General features: G+C 33.8%; 1 protein-coding gene across 1 annotated transcript in view; it reads right to left on the bottom strand.

The window, feature by feature from the left end:
- Positions 1-7,761, bottom strand: part of LOC118745742 (cathepsin L1) — a 56,929-nt gene extending 49,168 nt beyond the window's left edge. Inside the window, exon 1 of the mRNA XM_036479381.1 lies at positions 7,639-7,761. Coding sequence (XP_036335274.1) covers positions 7,639-7,740 — 102 coding nt within the window. The 5' untranslated portion in view covers positions 7,741-7,761. The remainder of the gene's footprint in view (positions 1-7,638) is intronic.
- Positions 7,762-16,117: the final 8,356 nt, after the last annotated feature.

The following is a 16,117-nucleotide window of genomic DNA, read 5'->3' as shown; positions in this document are numbered from 1 at the left end:
TATTTGCATAAAAGCGCGGGGTGAAACCCGCGGGTATAACCTAGTATCCAATAATTTTCTTATCAGTTATTGGCAAAAATACCGTTCATTTTATCTAGAAAAAGCACTACTCACGGGCTTTATTTCCTTTTTTATGAAATAAATCAATCGGGCGTTATTTCCTTTTCTTTGGGAAATAAAGCCCACGGCTATTATTGCTCTTTCGCAAAGGAAATAAAGCCCGCGAGCTTTATTGCCTGTTATTGGTGGGCGCTATTTCCTCTTCGAAGTGGAAATAACGCCCAGAGGCTTTATTTCTCTTTTTTTGGGAAATAAATCCCATGGGTGTTATTTCCGCGGGCCTTATTGCACTCCACCCCAAAAATGTGGTAGATCTACAACAATTGTGGTAAAGTGGCAACACTGATTGGAAATCATTTGATTAGTAATTAGTAGTTTCAAACACATACATAAGTACATATATTAACTAAATAACATTTAGGTGAGCAACGCCCATTTTAAGTCCATTTATGTATTCTTGAAAATTGGAGCGGAATGGTTTCATTAGTCACCGAAGAAGCATACTTTTCGCGGTTTCTAAATTTACCGTTATACAAAAGTAGGGGCGGGCAATAAGTATTAGATATATGTAAATATATGTATTAGATATACGTAAATATTTTAGTTAATTTCATTATGTCAAAGAGTGACCGTAGGTAAATGCACTATCTTCTTGGGACTCTCCAATGGGAGTTATAGCTTTGTATTCAACTTGAACGAAACAAGTCAGTCATGGCACACTTTTCCATAATCGTTTGCATGTGGTTCGAAGTTATTCATACAATTTAAAAAGAGATGTATCTCTTTTTTTCGACATAACCTTGACAAATATTACTCGATCGGTACGTAATAATTACCAAACTGAAGGCGAGCCTTACTGTTAAAGCTGGTTTTCACTAATTCAGTGGCATTTGTCGTCAAATAAGTGAAAACACATTGTCAAATGGGTTCAAAAATCGTTATCGATTGTTTTAGATCAGGATAGGTCTTTAGTCGTGTACATGCGCTGCGAGATCGGCTATCTGTCAGCTTTTGGTCCATAATATCATCGGTAAAGGTATAAATAAAGGAGATAAAGTCGTGTCAAAATATGTCGCCAAATTTTGGCGTCAAAATATGACATAGTGAAAACCAGTCTTTACTGATTTATGATAATAATATGATAAAACGCGTTCAGATTAAAACCAAATTACTTAAAAATAATAAAAATGTTGCACAAAAATTCCTGTGATTTTAATTTAATTTAAATTTTTGTATTGCATGCATAATAATAAGTAAACTAATTAGTGTCTGTCCAACTTTTGCTATTTCAGTGTTTCCATCTTCATTTGCATAAATGAAGTTTTTCCACGGTGATGAAAAATAAAGGTTTTCATATTACAGCTCCCAAAATTGTTTCCAAATTTTCAAAAAATCGCAAAGTATAGCTAATATGAAAAACAGATTAGTATATTTGGAACCAGCGACCTAAATACACCCCAGAAATAAGAATTCTGTTCTTTACAACTTTTAACTAAAGACCAGTGCATTTAGCAACAGAACAATTACAATTTAGTTGAAAAACAGATAAGTTTGAGAGCAACCATAAATTAAAGGGCTTCCAGAGATGATATTTGACTTCTTATTTGCGTTTACAGATTCATTATCTAATAATGTCCACCATACCTTTTTTTCCGAACCCCGAATTTTTAACAAGAATCCGTCTTATTCGCCAAGTGTGCTTTGTGTAACTTGTGGGTATATGCGCGGGCTCTTGCAATTAAAATAAAGGATTAATATTTTACAGACTTCTTGCTGACCTCATGATACAATATATTTTCACAATTACCAAAGGATTTTAGAAAAATCAAATTTTCGACCCGCCCTAATATACATACATATGTATCTTAGACTGCATCACTCCCAATACAAAAAAATTGGTACTGTTTTTCCACTGGAATTATAAAATCTATCATATTTTAAGGCTTTCACCGAAATATGTCGCAAAAATATTTACGTGAGCTGGACCGATTTAAAAATACCTCCAAAAATTGAGCTTTTTATTAATAAAAATTTTTTACCTCAGATGACTAAACAGTTTAAGCTTAAAAAATTTGCGTAAAAATATTTAAAAAAAATTTCCTACGGAATCATAACAATGAGATTTTTGATGCTGTTTTTGAACTTTATTCAGAGACTGGTTTAAGAAAAACATGAATAACTCAGGCAAAACCTTACCAATTTAGACTTATGAGGTATCATTGGTAAGGTATTTTCTCACCCTTTTATTATATAAGGAATAAGCTCATTCAAAGTATGTATGAAAGAGGAAGGTAAGATAAACGAGAGTCATTCCGTGATGAATTAAGATGTGTTGGTATGATGAAGAAAAAATTGGGATGTGAATGAGTCTTTTTGCAAAGACCCAGCAAAAATCGTTGGACCATGTAGTCTATTTGTGGTAAATTGGAGTACTACAAAAGTGTTCCTCTGTCATGCTGTAGCGGACCAACTCGTGTCTCTGTGCCAGCTTATTGTTTGTTACCCGATCACTGCTCGTGTTTTAACGAAATGTGATTGAAGTTGAGCATTTGAAAGCACATTTCCATTTCTGGCTGTAGCTGAACGTGTAGAGATGCTCGATGTTAGTTGTTAGCTCCCAGCATGTTCGGGTTCGAATGCCGTCAGAGGCAACAAAAATATAACAACAATGTTATTGTTAATATGTTGGAGTAGTTTTGTGCTACTCTGATGTAATACAGGGATGGAGTATATGGTCCTGCCCTAGGACATCGCAATGTTAATTGGATCATATTTTTTATATGAATTGTGGTTAATTTTGGAGTACTCCCAGGTCCTTAGGGAGTACTCTTTACACGCATGCATGGAGTAGTCGCGATTTTTGCAGGGGATGCAAAGAAATAAAAAGGGTCAGAAAATACCTTTCCACTGATACCTCATAAGTCTATATCGGTAAAGTTTTAGAGCAGTTATTCAAGTTTTTCTTACACAAATCTTTGAAACAAGTTAAAAAAACAGCATTAAAAATCTCATTATATGATTCGGTTGATAAAAAATTTTAACATTTTTATGTAGATTTTTTAAGCTTACACCGTTTTGTCATCTGAAGGAATTTTTTCCAAAAAATCCTTTAAGAAACTATTTTTATAAAAAACATCATTTTTAGAGGTATTTTCAAAAACGTCCAGCTCACGTAAATCTCAATATTTTTCCGAAATATTTTGGTAGAAGTCTTAGAATACACTGGACTTTGTAATCCCGCCGAAAAAACCGCAACTTTTATTGGGGATGCAGTCTAATGTGCATAAGTATGTATGCACTAGGGCTGGGACTATCCGTGTTCGGATATCCGGATACTCGTGTGGGGATGAAACCCGGATATCTGTTCTATCCGTTTATAACTGGATATCCAGTTAAAAATCGTTAGTTTCGCTATCCGGATACCCGGTTAATATCCGTTAATTTTGTTATCCGTATTTTTCAATCAGATAATCGGGATATTCAAAAAATCCTAATAGAACTAATATGTGCATATACACTCCGTTGCATAATTATAAATCTAGTACAAAAGTATTTGAAACAGCCGTCGCAATCAAGATAGGTAAAAACTTTATTCTATGACTTTTGCATGGTAAGAACTCTTTTAAAAAATAGTGGTTAATTTTTTAATAATCATAACCTTATTTAAAAGAACTAAAAAAATCTAAAAATTACTTGTTGCAAAACTATAAATCCAAAAAAAAGTTATCCTAACAAAATGAGTAAAACATGCAAATATGTCCTTTTAATACTTTATTTGTGCTCCATTGACTTTAATTAACTCAAATATGGGCTTCCTTATACTTAGACATCATGAGCCAATTAGAGCAGATCTGACCGGTTGACAAGCAGCCATTTGCAATAGCAATTGAGAAAAAAGTACGTAATTTTGAAGTTTGATGACTACAGGCGTGATCACCATTTCGGAATTTTTCGTTTTTAAAACACCTATGGTGACCACAAACAAACGAAGCATCTACTTTGTTTCTGATGCGCTGATTACTCTAGCGATGCGTTTCGATAACTTTTCGGATGCGTGTTGGAAAAGTGTACATTGTGAACCAATTGTAGTTCGGTGTTATTGAACATTAAACTTTGTACGTATGCAATTCATTTGACGTTTTGGAATTCAGCCCCTATCTCTTCTTATTCTGGTACTTACAAGCATCGGACCAAAGTTATAATACCATTTCAAGCTCATGGAATATATAATTATCAGATTTCAAATCGATGAAGAAGGTGACCAAATAAAAATTTAAACATTTTCTTAACTTCTTCCCAGCGAATCTATATATCTGTGGACATTTTACAAAACAACTTAAGTCTGTCTTTGACGGACAATCTAAATAGCATATGTTGGCGAAGCTCTTTTTACCGTCAGATCAATACATTTTATTTAAAAGAAATCATTCAGTTGTTGAAAATAGACACATTAAAAAGGTTGTGTATAGCGATAAAATAATTAAATATTTCTTTCCAATTGTAAAATTTTTCTCTTTGACGGTAAAATATGTTTTGTCGACATATGCTATTTGGTTTTTCCATGAAAGACAGACTTAAGTTGTTTTGTCAAAAGATATAATTGCTCAGTCATACGACTTATGTAGTTAGGGCGATCTGTAGCAGCCACAGAATTGGGCTACATATAAAATTAAAGTGCAAGCTGCAGTTGCTGTTGACCGTGTTTGCCACAAAAGTAAAAAGTGGCAGAAAAGTCGATAGTGAGTAATATAATCTATTGAAAATTATTAACCATTTCTCCGTGGAATTGAGATTTCGAAAAGGTGTTAGGTATAGTTTTGAAATACATATTTTGACAAAAGCAAGAAATAAAAATAGTTGAGACTACTTTCTTTTTTAATTTTAACACAAAATTTACTTTGTTATTTTAAATAAATGTGGTTATAGTTTTTATAAATAAAACTATAATTTATTATGAGTTAACCCCCAACTTCAATATTATTTAAAAAATAAGGTAGGATTAAGTATATTTTAGCTCACAGGTTATCTTTTAAGTCACACACGCCTTTAAGACGTATGTTAAGGCTTTACGTAACTCCCAAATAGATTAAGCTTCTAGGGTTAAGAAAGCTTTAGTTTAAAAGTGTGATAGTAAATGCCTTTCACCATAAACGGCGCCAATTTTCAGTGATTATTGCGTTTCATATTACGACTAATAAAGCCCTTGGACAGATACTCTGAAAGGTTGGACTATACCTTAATACGAAGCTTTGAATGAGTAAGGCCTTCTAAGAACTTAAAAAATTTCTTGGTTTATCAGGTCTCTAGCAATACAAGATAAATTTTTGTCTTTCACGAAGTTCTTTAAATAAATTTTGTGCTAAATACTCGACCGAATTTAGGAGGTTACTATTACTTTTAATAAATTAGTTTAATTTCTTATAAAATTTACCTTAATGTTTATGCATGTTAAGGATACATCGAAAATTTGTTTTAGAGAATCAATGTGAAATAATTGCAGAAACGATTAATCGGTTTGCTGAGCAACCGAGACGGCTGCTTTTTTAAATAAGTTTTGTAAAACAAATAGGCAAGTACATATCGTCCCCCACATGCCAGAAACATGAACGTGTAAAGATGCAAATTTTGGGATAGTAGGGCCGGCCCACGGCGAGGAAGACTTCAATATTACCCAACTACTTTCTGGGTATGGCTGCTTCAGATCCTACTTGCAGCGCTTTATCCACGAGGACTTCGGCCATTGCGAGATTTGTGGTCCCAACTTCCCCGATGACGGGGAGCATGTACTGTTTAGCTGTCCAGGTTTCAATGCAGAGAGAGAAGTTTTACGCGAAGCATTCGGCGAACGCCCCACAGTACAGAACTTAGTGCCAAAAATGATGGAAACCTCAACTAACTGGGGAGCAGTTAGCACTGTCGCAGCAGCAATAATCGCTAAAATGAGGAACAGGTTGAGATCGGTTAGACGTAGAGAAAAAACCATTGTGGCATCCACCCATAGCTGAAGCATCCTGCTATCGAAAAAGCGTCGAGACGTACAAAGACCCCGAACACCAATACGTACGCACGACCCTGACTCTTGACTCTAATGTGCGGGGGCGGGCCGTACAGTCTGCACAAAAGGGTTGTGAGAGCAGGGTGGCTTACGACGAACTGCGCTAAGACAGGAACGTACGATACAGCTTAGTGCTCAAAACCTCCTCTCGACGAAATACCAAACAGTAGTACCGTATACCCCATACGGTACAGCGGACAAACAAGTAGTTTTAGTTCGGATTCAAGTTCCACTCTACGGTGGTTAAGCTTTCGATGCGTTCTGCTTGTATAAAAAAAACAGCATCCAGTTTATGCCACTCTTGCAAAATCGCCAAATTAAGCCATATAACGTTTTGAAATTGGCGATTATCAGCATAAACTTACTTCTCCAGTATTCCCCACACATTTTCCATTTGATTGAGGTCACGAGAGCACAAGGGTCCGAATACTGTTGGTTTCTAAGCTGCATTTTGCCTCCCTGCTGGTATGAATTGCAGCATTGTCGTCTTGAAAAATGCAATTTCTTTCATTGCACTTAATAAATGATTTTAGACTGGTCAGAAAGGGAATATAGTCTAAACTATTCATTTTATTTGAGCATGACTGCAACTCAAGAGCACAATCTGATATTATTGCGCCCTACACAATCACATTTCCGCGACCGAAGTTCCACCGGTAAAAAATGCGTCGTTCTTTCCGTGAATATTTTAGTATCCATTCAATACATTTTTACCATCAAGATTGAGTTTTTTTTTCGTCTGAAAATATAACCGAAGCCAACTTTATAATAGTGAATTTATGCTAAAATAACCATTTTAACAATTTGGAGAATTCCAGTAAATTGCCATGTGTTTCCCAGCGAAATCCTTTCGAGGAGCTTTACGATGTAGAAAAAGACGCGGAGCCGTGATACTCGGTACTCGAGGTGCTTGGAACGTTTTAAGGCCCTCCAAATAGTTTGACGACCAATGGGATCTGAACATTTTGCTGTTAAATTCTGGCAAATTATGATGGAAACCAACAATATTCGGACCCTTGTATTCTCGTGACCTCAATCCAATAGAAAATGTGTGGACAATACTGGCAAAGAAAGTTTATGCTGATAATTGCCAATTTGAAAACGTTATATGGCTTAAATTGGCGATTTTGCAAGAGTGACATAGACTGGATGCTGCTTTACCGAAAACATTATGGCTAAGTATTAGGAAGCCCATATTTCAGTTAATTAAGGTCGATGGAGCACAGTATTAGAAGGACATATTTGCATGTTTTATTAATTTTATAGGTATTTCTTTTTTTGGATTTATAGTTTTGCAACAAGTAATTTTTCGATTTTTTTAGTTCTTTTAAATAAGGCTGTGATTATTAAAAAATTAACCACTCTATTTTAAGACAGCTCTTACCATGCAACGGTCGTAGGAGGAAGTTGTTACCTATCTTGGTTGTGACGTCTGTTTCAAAGACTTTTGTACTGGATTTATAATTATGCAACGGAGCGTATGTATACAAATATGCATATTCTTCACAAAATATCGAATTCACCTTAAACTCGTCGAATGAAGCATATTCAGTGATATGTTCACTTGCGCGCGTAACTGTGGCCGCTATAATAGAAACTACAGCCCAAATATGGTGCACGATCATTTCAGCAAGAACTATATATTGGCACTGTTTTTCGACTGACCTGGCGTAAAACTCAATCGTGATTTCAGTTATGTGCAGTGTTGCCGGAAATAAATATCCTTTTAGTGCCAGAATCTCTAGAAAACAGGGCTAAATAAAAAAATTTAGAGCTAAGAAAAGAGCTAGTTTCATAATTCATCGACTAAACATTTTTTTTTTATTTTAGAACGAATTTCCAAAAACGTTTTCGGAATAGTACTTTTTGAGTTCCAAGCGTATAAATTCGAAAATAAGGAACTTTTCAAGCTTTTTTCGAAAATTGTAAAAAAAACTTTGTAAACAAAAATTATAAAAAAAGCAAGGACGGTGGACAATTTTATGACGAAAATGTGAAGCAAACCAATGGTTAAATTGGAGAGAAACTGTTAAAGTTTTGACAGCAAAGTTTCATTGTAATTTTCTTTCTATGAATTCATAATCAAATTCCAATTCAAAAAATGTATGCAATAAATTAAAACTTTGGGTATCTTCACATCCATTTCGGTACTTTTGGTGAACGCTTCCTTTTGTTAGTCTGAAACACAGCAATTTACTTAAAAAAAGGTAAAATAATTATTATCTTTTAATATTTTCTCTTAGTTTGTACTTATTTATTTTATTTATTTAGATTTAGGTATGCTTAGCATTCACAGAGGTTTTGTAGAGAAAACAAAAATTAAATCATCACTACAACAATTTATCGATTTGCAGAATACACTCGAAGACTATTGTTTAAATAAACAAGAGTTTTTTAAACAAAAAACAAAACCGATTTCAATTTTCATGTAAAACTTTAAGATTTCCTTTAATTTCTTCATGATCCAATAATCGGATCTAAACCAAATTAGGATGGGACCATCTCTGAGGTGCCATCTTTTCTTTAAAAAAAATAATTATTGAATCCGGCTATGCGGTAACATATGTACATAAAAAAATATTTCGACGAATAGATAGCCTCCTTCTTTTTTTGAAGTCGCCTAAAAATAATGAAAAGATTGCGATTTTGGTGTAAAGTCGCATTTTAAAATTTGCATGCAATTAAGGTAACTAACAAATTTGTATTTTAACTCTTCAATAAGTTCATAATAATCTTTATGCAATATAAATTCCTTTGTAGGGCTCGGTACAACTCAATTGTTACAATAACAAATAATTTTTAAGCAAAAAACTCAACCAACTTCAATTCTCATATACAAATTTAGAAGTACCGTTAATTTCTTCATAATCCAATAATCGGATCTAAACCAAATTAGTATGGGACCTCCTCTGAGGCACCAGAAAAAGAATTATCGAAATCGGTTAATGCGGTTCAAAGTTATTCGGTAACATACATAAAACAAATATTCCGATGAATTGATAACCTCTTCTTTTTTTGAAGTCGGTTAAAAAGAGAAAAATTAATGAGGTAAATTATTATACATTTTTAAAGCTATATTTTAACATTTCTAATAAAATTTACATCAAAAAAAATCTTAACCCCTCCCCCCATAAATTATGATCTGCGTACGCCCATGGAGCTAGGGGCTAAAAGCGGATTTCTGGGGCAATTAAAAATAAAAAAGCTAAATATAGCCCCAAAATCACCAAAATGGCAACACTGGTTATGTGCAGAAGATATATTTCCATACATGGATATGTTTGTACACACCTTGTGTAGAAACGCACTAGTGCCGAACTGGTTCGGTACTAGAGAGTTTAGAGCCATGAGTAGTATATGTTAGTTCTCTTTTGCATGCTGGCAACTGGCGAATTTAACATTGCGATGTTCTACGGTTCGTTAGTTTCGAAGCAGTCTTAAATCCGACAGACGTAAACAGTAACATGAAAAATAAAATAAATATACTATTACGTAAATATAAAAACTTATACGATGTTTCCACGATTCGTAATTCGCTCTATACGTAATTCGCTAAGTAATTCGTGAATTACCCTGTTTCCACGACACACATTAGTAATTCGTTTGGCAGCTCTAGTTCTTGTTCTTGTTCTTCGCTATTTATTATTATTTTTGTGTACTGCAAATATCGAAGATAGAGCTAAAATTTAAGTTATAATTAACAATTTTAATTTATATATAGATTATTTCATTAATATTATTCTATAACTAGAAAAAGTGCCAGCAAGTGGGACCAGGCTGGTGAAAACTTCGATATAGTTCCGATAAATATTAGAGAAGGCACCGATTCGTTCGTCAATCGCATGGTAATTCGATCTGAATTACCTACAAATGAGGTAATCCGCTCTCAAAATTTGATATGGCGAATTACGTAATTCGGAAGGTAATTGGCAAGGCGAATGACGAATGGGAGAGCGAATTACGAATCGTGGAAACGCCGTATTATTTAGCTAATCTGAAATTACTCCACTCGGGGGAATGGGGGAGCACAGGAGTGCTCTTTTATGACTCATTTAGAAGGTTTACGGGATTGCTTATGTGGGAATAATCCCTTATTACCTTTTGAGAGGAATGCGGCCTCCCTCTTTGCTTCCTTGTAATGTTTGTGGATGATATTTCAGTTTGTTCTCCCTCATTTCTCTTTTGGGAGTTAAACGTGTTAAAAGGAGTATACAAAATATCACACTTATACGGGTGACCAACAGGCTCGATTATCTGCATAAACAGCCTTTATTTGCATGAACTCATACATTTTCCTCTTTCAAATGCGCATAAGCAGCCGGACAAATGCACGAAATTTCTGCCAGGGCAAAATTATTATGCGCATTTGTGTGCTAGTTAATCTAATCTACATAAGCATGCCCGTCTGTCTAGCGTTTTATACACAAAAGCATAGGGAGTAATCGTAAACTCGCAAGACAGTACTCACTGAGCAGTCGAACGATGATCCCAAGTTTTACTGAGTAGTGCTATACATCATATACATTTACTGATATATATATATATATATGTATATATATATAGGAATAAAAATGCGCTAACATATGTATGTATGATAATATGTACATATGTATATGGATGTTATTGTCGTTTGTGTTTGCCTTCCCCCCACAAAAAATTTCTTCGCAACGTCGTTGTGTGGGTTACACAGAGAAATTCGCTGACTTCTAAAAAATTTAAAATGGCTAGCAAATAAAAATGTATCTTATCTTATATGCCTATGAATGCCTCAACTGCCAAATCGGTTAACTCCACTTTTTGAAAAATCTTAAATTTTAGTATCAAAGCACTTGATATACAGTATATTTTGCTTTGCTGCCTTTGTGCTTAAGTGCACATTTAAGATACCTACCCCAAAATGCTTTTATTTATTTTGCTCATCTCGTAGATCAACGAAAACGGCTATCATTTTATGTAGTTATACAGATAATCAGACACATCCCGCTTGCAGTAATTTCTACGTGGTAAGTGCTCCTCCATTATTTGGTTTTATACCTTCCTCATTAAAGTAGTAAAGAAAATTCGCTTAAGTGCTTTTTTTCGGTTAAGCGCACAAGTTTCTCTTGCAAAGAAGGATGTGCAGCTAAGCAAAATATACTGTAGTCATAACCAAGGAACGAGTTTTATGGAAATTGCCTTTTTTTCTGCTAAAGAAATAGAGTATATTCAATTAAGAATTCCCGCGATTTAGTTTTCCCTGATTCCATATATACACATTTGATGTTGCCTTTGTTGCCTTTTTTAAGATATTTGCCTTTTATACTTTTAATTGTAAAGGGCAATATGATAATATGAAAGTTTTAAATATGCTGTATGTATTTAAATAGGGCGCCACTCACTTCGAGCGCACGTTTAGTACATTCAAGTCTTTTCTTCGCGAGAATCGAATGAAAATCCTTTTAAAATGCATTCTGTGATTCAATGTTACTACAACTATTGAGATTAAAGTTTTGTGAGTTCAAAACTCGAAAGGATAAAACAGTCAAAGATTCAAAGTAAATAATTTTCATATAATGAAACAAATGAAATACAAATTTCTAAAATAAATGTATTTTTTGATTATTTTTCGGTTTTTGTCTCTTTTTAGTGCCCCATTTTGCCTTTTTTACGGTCTCTAGCACCTTTTCCTGTCCTAAAACTTCATTCCCTGGTCATAACTTATATCTTAATATATAAAAATCCCGTGTCACAGTGTTCGTTTACGCTAATCTCCGAAACCGCTTAACCGATTTCAATGAATTTTTGTGGATGCGTATTGTTGGTTCCAACTTACAAGATAGGATAGTGTTGAACCTAAGAAAAAATACATTTTTTCATCGAAATTTTTTCTATGCTTCTCGCATCATGCTTATCTTAATATATACAAATCCCGTGTCACTGTGTTCGTTTACGCTAATCTCCGAAACCGCTTAACCGATTTCAATGAAATTTTGTGGGTGTGTGGCCTTTTTGTTGTACGAAAAATTTGAAATGCATGAATCCAAAAGTTTCCGCACAGAATAATGTGAGGTTGGGGATATAAATAAATACGTAATTAGTTTAAAAGCCTTCAGGTGATACCTAGAGGTTCCGGGTTGAGCTTTTTCGATCAAAAATGTCGAAATTACACCAATTTCTTTTATTTTGCATTTCTTTTTTATAAGTATATATTAGAAAAATTATACATTATCATATATGTAATACTTCTATATTGCTAGTACAATATGATCACAATGTGTTTTCAATTCGAAATCAAAGAAAGACAGCCTATGAAAATTTTTTTGATTGTAGAAGTATACGTGTATATTTGTAAACTACTACATAGAATGAATTGGCATATCATAACAGGGGGGATCAGAGAATTTAACAAACAAATAAAAATTTTACGGCCTCATGTTTCCTTCAAACCGCAGTTAACGCAAACGAATTTTGTTCAAAATTATATTTTGATGCATAAACGCTCTTAGACTGTCTTTGCACCTGTGCGGAGTTGACTTGACAACTTGAAGAACGCATGGTCGGGCCATAATTCGAAATTTTTTACAGCGAATATGATGTGTATTTACCGGTATCACCGCTAAAAGTGTAAATAAATTCTCGACATACACCCTAAAATCCAAACATACGCCATAAAAGAAAATTAAATGACCAATTTCTCATTTGCGGGGCGCTTCGGAATCGACGCATTCAACTTTACGCATATTTTCTTATTCTGAATCGGCATTTCGGCGAAAATTTACTTTCATTTTCTAAATATTTACTCTCTGTCAGATTTTTGTTCATCTAGACTCTAGGTCCTAGAGTATTTCTGCTTCAAGAAGTAAGTTTTGAAAAAAATCCTAAATTTTTTTGCGGTTAGGGCTCGATATATCGACTTTTTTCGAAGCTTTTAGTTTTTTCGATATCCGAAAAATTGGAAAATAGGAGGTGTTTTTCCTAACTAATGGCTTTTTCTTTTCTACCGAAAAATTTTGCCTTCTCAGTGCCCTCTACGCACAAATACTAAGGAGAGGGCATTGAAAAGGCAACAGTTTATGTAGAAAAGAAATCGCCATAAGACTAAACTTATTTACACATGAAGCTGTGTGGCATATGATAGTTGACCGAATCCAATAAAGCACGCTATTCATTTCTGTTCTGTGCTTATTGACGCCAACTGGAAATGCCAACTGATGCCAAGTCCTTCTGTAACTGGTACCTTTATCCTCTGCCACCACAGCGGCTGCAGCGTTTCTCACAGATATACAAATATTGTATTTTTTGTTAATTTTTCATATGAATTATTTTTCAATAAGAATTTGTTAAACCGCTCCTGAATTTTGAAAAGTAAAAATGTCAGTTTGGATGCATTCTCTTATCGGATCTCCCTTTCTTTTTTTAATAAATCGACACTCTGATGTTGGGGAATGTACTTTGAATTTACTAGCAATATAGAAGTACTACATATATGTACATTATAAATGAACGTAAAATTACCTTTCCAGCAAGCTTTAGAAGTATTAAATCGGTTAAAAAAGCACAACACTATTCAACTGTAAAAAAGATTAATATTTAAAAATCAGTTTTCGATTTCTCATGAGACGGTATATATGAATATGTATGTACGTTAGGGTGGCCCAAAATAAAGTAAAGTAAGAATTTTAATGCCGCCACCCCCTAGGATTGTTAAATACCGAAAAGTATACCCCTATTTTTTATTTTGAAATCAAAAAATATTTAGAGTGCTCAAGGCGCTAAACTTCTTCCATGTATGTATTTTATACTGGAAAAAACAAGTTTTCGTAGAAATGGTAAAGAGTTCTTGAGAATAAATATTTTTCGATCGATCCAATTGTTTATTTAACCATTCGATCTTCGATCGGAAAATATTGATTTTCAAGAATTCTATACCATTTCTATGAAAAGTTGTTTTTTCCCCATATAAAATACATGGAATACTTTGAGCACTCTCTAAATATTTTTTGATATCAAAATAAAAATAGGGATATAACTTTTTTCGGTATAGAACAACCCTAGGAGGTGACGGCATTAAAATTCCGACCTTACCTTTTTTGGAACACCCTAATGTACGCATGTATTTATGTTTGTCTCCATTTTTTATTTTAAATATTTTGTGTCATAAGATATGATTTTTGTGTGATGGATACTTTTGCCTGTAGTTTTCTACAACTTGGAGTAAATATTGCTTGTCCTCCTCGTCGTACGTCAAAGCACGGTTAAAATCTGTGATTAATTTCACCGCTCTTTCCGCGGGATCATGTACAACGGTCATATTTTGGCAAATGCGTTTTCCTGCGCAATAACCTTTTCTATCTATCCTATACGCGAATGACTTCATCTGTTCGACTGTTACAGTTAAACGTTTTGGAACTACTATTTCTTCGTGCTCTTCATCTAAACCACCAAGAGCTTGAACCATTTTTCGTTTCAATGCAAAGGAAGTGCAATCGCCTCTTCTGACAAATACCATAAGTGGTTTCTAATTTTACATAATAAAGCGTTCGAAACTTCTTCGTCGAAGTATACGACCGCTAGGGATGAAACGATACCATAGAAGTATCGATACCTGTACCTGCAAGTAGCATCGAAAGAAAGTATCGATACCTACCAGAGCTGGGCGATAAGGATTACGATTACTAAACGATTAGGATTGCAGTAATCCCAACAAGCTAAAAAAACCAGATTGCGATTACAGTAATCCTTCATCGAACAAACTTAGATTACGATTACAGTAATCGTAATTTTAAAAGTTAAAATTACGATTACTGTAATCGTAATCCAAGTTCGTTCGATGAACGATTACTTTAATTGTTATACTGTATTTTCTGTTATAAGGATTACTGTAATCGGTGCTAAGGATTACTTTTATTAAATATAAATAAAAATCACTGCCAGTTGCTTTATAAAGTGGATTTTAATGAGAAAAAAACAATTTACAGCTTACCGCTGCAGTCTATACATACATGCATACATACATATGAATCAATAAATTAATCGAAATAAGAAAACTTCAATATTAACAATAAATAAAATTAAAAAAAAAACTTTTTAATATACAACGCTTTTATAAATGGACTAAAAAGTAGAAAATACTTTTGATTTTGAAATTTTAGCAAAAGTCATTATAAACAACTAATGACATTGAAAACGAAAAACGTGGAGCGCATGCAGTACAAAGCATTCGATTTCATTGACAATGGTCAAACTACATAACATTCTACAGCGAAAGAACAAATTTGAGATCGATTTTAAGCGGTCGTTATTCATTTGCCCACATACAAATATATGTTACTTTTCCTATCAATTCAAGTGTATTACATGCGCCCCAAGCTTTTCATTTTCAATGTCATTAATTGTTTATAACGACTTTTGCTAAAAATTCAAAATCAAAAGTTATCAAAACAAATTCTATGGGACTGAGAAATGTTATTTTCTACTTTTTAGTCCATTTATAAAAGGGTTGTATATTAAAAAGTTTTTATTTTATTTTATTTATTTTATACTTCTTAGTCTTGTCTGTACAAAATTTTGCAATAGATATTAAAATAACTCAACTTGCAGTGAAAGAGAACAGAAACCTATGCATGCACAATGTTTTTTGCTCACATTTAGTATATAACAGCAGTTTATTTCATTTAAAGAAATGACGTGTCGTCCATTTCCGCTGTAGCGTATGTGGTGCATATTTTTAACTTGTTCTGACGAGGCGACATATATCTCTAGAGTTTTTCTAATTGTATGTCTTTCATATGATACCGACGACGAGGTTGATATCTAGACTAGGTTTGCCATAAATACCCTTGCTATATTTATAGTATGGTGGTCTGGACATACAACGTTGCAAGTTGATAAAAGCGTTGTAAAATACAGATTTTTACATAAGTAATAAGGGCAAAAAAATATCCAGATCGTGGTGGATGAAATTTATATATACTAAAACAAACATAGATTCAATAATTGTGCTCAATATTAGCCTTTAACAAT

The sequence above is a fragment of the Rhagoletis pomonella genome, unplaced genomic scaffold, assembly GCF_013731165.1.
Source record: "Rhagoletis pomonella isolate Grant_MI unplaced genomic scaffold, Rhpom_1.0 Rhpom_scaffold_00009, whole genome shotgun sequence".
NCBI lineage: Eukaryota > Metazoa > Arthropoda > Insecta > Diptera > Tephritidae > Rhagoletis > Rhagoletis pomonella.
This window is presented reverse-complemented; position numbering and strand designations above follow the sequence as displayed.